The sequence below is a fragment of the Rhinopithecus bieti genome, unplaced genomic scaffold, assembly GCF_001698545.2.
Source record: "Rhinopithecus bieti isolate Rb0 unplaced genomic scaffold, ASM169854v2 scaffold_23405, whole genome shotgun sequence".
Lineage (NCBI taxonomy): Eukaryota > Metazoa > Chordata > Mammalia > Primates > Cercopithecidae > Rhinopithecus > Rhinopithecus bieti.
In genome coordinates this window covers 812,731-819,740 of record NW_016811519.1, presented here as the reverse complement: position 1 = coordinate 819,740, position 7,010 = coordinate 812,731, and the positions used below count along the sequence as shown (strand labels likewise).

General features: G+C 39.3%; 1 protein-coding gene across 3 annotated transcripts in view; it reads right to left on the bottom strand.

Moving 5' to 3' along the window:
* IKBIP (IKBKB interacting protein) overlaps nucleotides 1-7,010 on the bottom strand; it is a 32,538-nt gene that overhangs the window by 11,906 nt on the left and 13,622 nt on the right. The window contains exon 3 of one of the 3 annotated variants that reach the window (XM_017893959.1): nucleotides 1,715-3,498. The exons of the other annotated variants lie outside the window; for them this stretch is intronic. Within the exon in view, the coding sequence (XP_017749448.1) occupies nucleotides 2,656-3,498 (843 nt within the window). The 3' untranslated portion in view covers nucleotides 1,715-2,655. Of the gene's footprint in view, nucleotides 1-1,714; nucleotides 3,499-7,010 lie in introns of those variants that run through there. 3 annotated transcript variants of the gene reach the window in all.

The window sequence follows — 7,010 nt, the reverse complement described above, 5'->3', positions numbered from 1 at the left end:
CTTTTTTTTTTCTTTCTAGGGACGAGGTCTCACTATGTTACCCAGGCTGTCTCAAACTCCTGGGCTCAAGCCATTCTGCCTCAGCCTCCCAAAGTATTGGGATTACAAGTATGAGGCACTGTGCCTGGCCACTGTATAAGAAATTAATTGATATAAAATTTATTATCAATTACAAAGATACAAAAATGTGTTTTAGGATATTGGTAATTTTCCCTAAAGAAAAGATTAACAATGTAATTTAATATTTGATATACAGGAAAGTTTTTAAAATTTTAAGCATCTGTGTTAAATAAATGAATGGAAGAAACAAAAAGACAAATTAAGTACATCTAAATCTCTATAATAACAATTTCTTAATAGGAAAACCTCTTCATAAATACAGGATATGTCTATATCTACATATCTATACACACATACACACACATATACACTTTAATAGTTTTCTCATGTTATACTTATAGAAGTGCAGTTTTTCTTTCCCTTGTATCATCATAGAGCACAGTGGCCACATTGTTTTCATTTACTTTCAGTAACCATTACCATGGTATATATAAGTTCAAATAACCTTATATTAAATGTGGCGATAGGTGAGAAAAAAATATTTAAACGTGAAGAGTATAAGAGAAGAAATTACATTTGCCTTGACAGGATGGAGGTTAAAACAACAAAGTTCCAGCTTACTTTATAATCTATTTTATTAGCATTAAAATAAAAGTAAACAAATAGAATTTTGTCAGTGCACGCAAATAAGAGACATTCAGAAATCAAGAAGTGTAATTTTAAGACTGCAAAAATTAATGCTATGCCCCTTAACAACAGAACTCGCCAGGCTTATTTTTATGATTCATGGCTGTCTACCACAGGCCCTCTTAATTCCGATGGAGAACGAGTTTGGGGGTTCTCCAAAAACTTGTAAATTTACATATAAAAACTACTCGATCAAAACTACCTTTTTGTAACTGACTGCTTTCAAGTTATTTAATTCCACTGAAAACTTCATTATAAAACTGGTAAGGTTACTGACAAAGAAACAAGAACAAACTTCCATATATAGTTGACTACATTATATAATTTCAAATAAAATCAATTCGTAAAACAAATTTAGTGGTTTGGGAAATCTTTAAAATGACATACTTTTAACTATCATAGTTACTATCATAACTAATTATCAGAGTTATGTTACTTTTCCCTCAAAACAGACCACAGGCTTATTTATTTTTATTTATGTATTTATTTATTTTTGAGACAGAGTCTCGCTTTGTCACCCAGGCTGGAGTGCAGTGGCACGATCTCGGCTCACTGTAAGCTCTGCCTCCCGGGTTCACGCCATTCTCCTGCCTCAGCCTCCCGAGGAGCTGGGACTACAGGCACCCGCCACCATGCCCGGCTAATGTTTTGTATTTTTTAGTAGAGATGGGGTTTCACCATGTTAGCCAGGATGGTCTCGATTTCCTGACCTCATGATCCGCCCACCTCGGCCTCCCCAAGTGCTGGGATTACAGGCGTGAGCCACTGCGCCTGGACTATTTATTTATTTATCTATTTATTTATTTTTTGAGGCGGAGTCTCGCTCTGTCGCCCAGGCTGGAGTGCAGTGGCGCGATCTCGGCTCACTGCAAGCTCCGCCTCCCGGGTTCACGCCATTCTCCTGCCTCAGCCTCCCGAGTAGCTGGGACTACAGGCGCCCGCCACCACGCCCGGCTAATTTTTTGTATTTTAGTAGAGACGGGGTTTCACCATGGTCTCGATCTCCTGACCTTGTGATCCGCCCGTCTCGGCCTCCCAAAGTGCTGGGATTACAGGCGTGAGCCACCGCGCCCGGCCAGGACTATTTATTTTTAAGTAAACCATCTAGAGATCATGGATCTAGCAAACTCATGTGTAACACAGTTGGAACTTAAAACCCAGGTATATAAAGATATTTCAAAGATGTATATACACATAATTCCTAAGAAAGGCCTTATGTAAGAACTTACTCTGATTTTAAAAGTCTTACAAGTATCCATAACACAGTTTAGAACCTTAACAAAAACTAAAATGTTTCCTAGGCTTCATAGTTTTTTCAGAAAGTGCATATTAATTCATAGCAAAGGCACCAGACTCTCCCTCACGCATGTTATTTTTATTTTACACAAAATTCCCATGAGGTTGGTTGTATGGATTCTTAACCTGCAGTGAATTATATAAGAAAGTGAAGAACTGGCTGAGGCAGGCACATTACCAACCAACCTGACATCAAGATTAGGTGACAGAAAAGGTATGAGACATAGGTTTGAAAAATGGCAAATTGGGGTCATTTAGTGAAGCAGTAAATACTCTTCACTAGCCCCTGGAGACATCAATATATGTGGGTCCAAAATAATAGGTGAAATTAATAATGATGTCCACTAATGCTTTAAAAACATTAAAAGTATGAAGTATCTTGTTTTAAAAGTAGAGAAACATTTTTAAAGAACTATTTCTATTTAAAATGGTTAAAATGAAATAAGTTTCAGAGCTTAAAAGCTTTGATTATGTGGATAATCCATTTGTGTGGACATCTCATTTATTTTCCAATAATGTAGGATAAGATGAGGCATATCAAAGTAACTCAAAATCAATGGACTAATCAATTTATGTATAATGATATGGTTCATCAGAATAAATGTCACTAATTTAAAAATCACCACCAATTCCTTTATTTTCTATATTATATTCTTTTACAGTTTCCTTTTCTCCTGTAGTATGCATTGAGTATGCTATAAAATCATGAACTTTTTCTTTTAGAACATCCAGTTCATTTTGCATCTTTAATATGCGATTATCATACTGAATTCCTTCAAGGGTTTTCTGCATCTCCATTATTTCAGACACTGCTTTCAGCATATCATCTTCCATATTAAACATCTGCATAGTCAAGTCTTCCATTTTCTTTTCTGTTCCTATCAGATCCTGAGAGACTCTGAGAACAGAGTGAACAGCACTTTCAATTGTTGGCAAATGTGTCTTGCATTCTTCAACTTTGGGTTCATAGTCGGAAAGTTTATTAGTTAGATCTTCATCTCTGGCAAAGAGGGCATGCTGTTCCTCTTCTAACTTTTCAACTGCCTTTGTATCAGAACCTAGCTGTTCCTCTACTCGCAGGAGATCTTCTTCTTCTTGTCTTTTTACTGTTCTAATATTTCTTAGTGTGCTATCTTCCAAATCTTTTAGCCGTTCAGTGAGCAATTTTATTTCCTGCTCAGCCGAGTTAATTTGGACAGTTACTCGAGAATGTGCATGTTTTGCTTCTGATTTGAAAATGTCTGTATTAATGTTTATTTCTTCTAGGCTTCTCTTCCAAAAATCCGTAATATTCTGAAATTTCTCATTAAGGCTTTGCATCCTTTGAGTGAGCACCTCTTCATTACTTTGAATGCCATGCATGATATCTTGGAGGCTGGATACTTCCTGCTCAAACTGGGTCATCAAAGACATGGATGATGTAACTTCCTGCAGGGTGCTTTCAGTAGACTCAAGCTGCATTTATAACACAAAACAATTCCCAAGGCTACTTAATAATTTTCATATTAGAGAAACACACTTTAACAATCAGGAGCATAACACATGCCATGTTAAAATTCTGAAGATGTTTAAAATATCCAAGTATATCAGAATCATACTGACAAAGACATTTATTAGGTTAATAGTTTTCACAAATATGTTAGCCCTGTGTTTTATTTATTTATTTATTTGAGACAGAGTCTCACCCTGTCACCCAGGCTGGAGTGCAGTGGAACCATCTCAGCTCATCGTAACCTCCGCCTCCTAGGTTCAAGGTATTCTCTTGCCTCAGCTTCCCTGAGTATCTGGGATTACAGGTACGGGCCACCATGCCTAGCTAATTTTTGTTATTTTTTTGTACAGATGGGGTTTCACCATGTTGGTCAGGCTGGTCTTGAAGTGTCGACCTCTAGTGATCTGCCTGCCTCGGCCTCCCAAAGTACTAGAATTACAGGCGAGAGCCGCCGCGCCCGGCCAGCACTGTTAAAAAAAAAAATACACCTGAACACATAATCCTAGATATTTCAGCACTTCTTTTTTTTTTTTTTTTTTTTTTTGAGACGGAGTCTCGCTCTGTCGCCCAGGCTGGAGTGCAGTGGCCGGACCTCAGCTCACTGCAAGCTCCGCCTCCCGGGTTTACGCCATTCTCCTGGCTCAGCCTCCCGAGTGGCTGGGACTACAGGCGCCTGCCACCTCGCCCGGCTAGTTTTTTGTATTTTTTTAGTAGAGACGGGGTTTCACCGTGTTAGCCAGGATGGTCTCGATCTCCTGACCTTGTGATCCACCCGTCTCGGCCTCCCAAAGTGCTGGGATTACAGGCTTGAGCCACCGCGCCCGGCCGATATTTCAGCACTTCTATGGAAGCATATTCGAGAGAAAAGTCATGTTAAACGGCCTGAAATAGATCACAATTTCCTCTTTTTAACTCCAATGGTAAGTAACTTAGATGTTATTTTATGGTTATTTGGCTTTTAGAAACTGTAACTTTGTATAAAATTTGATATCTTTCCTAAATCCTGTAATTCTGGAAGGGTTTCTGCTGAAAAAAATTTTTTGACCAACCTCTTGCAGAGAGAGTACTAGAATCAGGTCTTACAGATACAAAGGCAAAATGAATCAAAAAACAGTTTAGTGAGACAAGTCAAATTGAATGGTTAGTGTTTTAAGTATTTGTAAATTATGCTAAGCCTCTGGCACCTCCTAATCTGTATCTGGAATACAGAAGGCCAAGTCATAGACCTCTTTTAGTCTATACTTAGATAACAGCTTTAGAGACTACAGGAAGGCCTAGAAATGATCATTTATCATTAATTTATCATGTGCTTGCAGCATTACGCTGAAGACATGATACTGAACAAGATACAGTTCTGCCCTTAAGCAGCTTTGTTTAATTGACAAGAAAGACAAGTGTATATGCACTATGACAGGGGAAGAGCTATGGAAGCACTCTGGTGGAGACCCAACCTAGACTTCAGTGATGAAGGAAAGTATTTTAGAAAAAGTAATATCTAGTATCTGCTTCCAGTTGCTTGCTCCCTAAATTAGCCTACACACTACTACTAGAGTAAGCTTTTAAAAACTGGTATGCCTATCATGGTACACTGTTACAAAACCTTTGATGTTCCCTAATACTTCTAGGATAAAGTCTCAAATTCTCTAACCTCTCCCTATGCTATCCTCCTCTCCTCTTTATTTAGTTACACTGTCCTTACTTCAAGGCTCAGACCGGATCTCAGCTCCTCGGTGCAGCATTTCTTCCACAGCCCTAGCCCTGACAACCTGAATTCCTGTAGTACCTATTACATATGCATTTGCCACATATTTGCCACTTAGCACATACAATTCAAAAATTTTGAGGGTTCACTCTGTGCCAGCCTTGTGTGAGACAGTGGAGACAAATACAGCATAGTCCTTGATTTCACAATTTGATTGGGAGACAGTGTTTGGATCTTCCGCATCATATATTCTAGTCCCAACAAGATCTACTGAGTACCCTGTGTGAGGTAGTTCCATTATCAGGTTCTAGAGAAACGGAGATAAAAGATGCAGTGCTTGCTCTAAAGAGGAGTAAGGGAGCTAAACTAGCAACCAAAAAAATCACAATAGATTATAAGTAGTGTCACAAAAGAATTAGCACGGGGGGGCAATGGATGCTTTGAGGAGAGATAAAAAGTTAGGAGGGCGATGCAGAAAGGCCTGGAAGTGACTCCGAAACTGGACTCATTAACAGACTGATGAATTAGCAGGGTGCAGATGTGAAAGTTTCTAAATTTCATAGAAGAGACCATGTCTTATACCTCTGTGTAATCCCTACATCTCAGAGTACAAATAATATGTTTGTTGATGTTTAAGAAGAATGACCCTAAGCCTTCTAGTCCACCCCAATCAAGACCTAAAGAGTATATAACAAGAATGACTAACACCACTCTGAAATGTTGCTTAAAATTTATTTTAAGGGTTGGGCATGGTGGCTTATGCCATAATCCCAACATGTTGGGAAGCCAAGGCAGAAGGACTGCTTAAGCCTAGGAGTTCGAGATCAGCCTGGGCACAAAGCAAGACCCTGTCTCTACACACACACACACACACACACACACACACACACACACACACAAATTAGTTGGGTACGGTGGTGTGCGCCTGGAGTCCCAGCTACTTGGGAGGCTGAGGTGGGAGGATTCCTTGAGCCCAAGAGTTCAGGGTTGCAGTGAGCTATGATCATGCCACTGCATTCCATCCTGGGTGATCGAGCAAGACCCTGTCTCAAACACACTCACACACACACACACACACACACACACACACACACACACACACACTCTTAAAGAAAACAAAACAAAAAAGCCAAGGAAATAAAAACTTCTTTTAAATGTACACATACAGCCATAATACAAGTTCCTTTTAAAATCAATGATGAGAAATACTAACCATTAACATGGTTAGGTTTAGTTGTTTTATTAGCAGTATTTTGAAGAGGCAAGCTTATCCTCACCTAAGGTAATGTCCTGTTGAGGAGGTTCATCAGAGCCTCACTGTAATCTGAAGGCAGTACACCCCAAGTAAGTTCAATATGTTATAGATTTAATCTGCAAATATGTAATGACTAGTATGCCACAGTAGCTAGCATTTATGGGCACCAACATATTCTAATCGTTTTTCATTTTTGTTTATTAAAATATTTTTTTTTGTAGAGATGGGGTCTCACCATGTTGCCTGGTCTGGTCTCAAACTGCCGGGCTCACTTTAGCTTCCCAAAGTGCTGACGTTACAGGCATGAGCCACCACACTGGGCCTCATTTTTTCTTAAAGAAAGAGCTAGTAGGGCTGGGTGTGGTGGCTCACGCTGTAATCCCAGCACTTTGGGAGGCTGAGGCAGGAGAATTGCTTGAACCCAGGAGGCGGAGGTTGCTGTGAGCAGATCTCGCCACTGGACTCCAGCCTGGACAACAAGAACAAAACTCTGTCTCAAAAAAAAAAAAAAAAAAAAA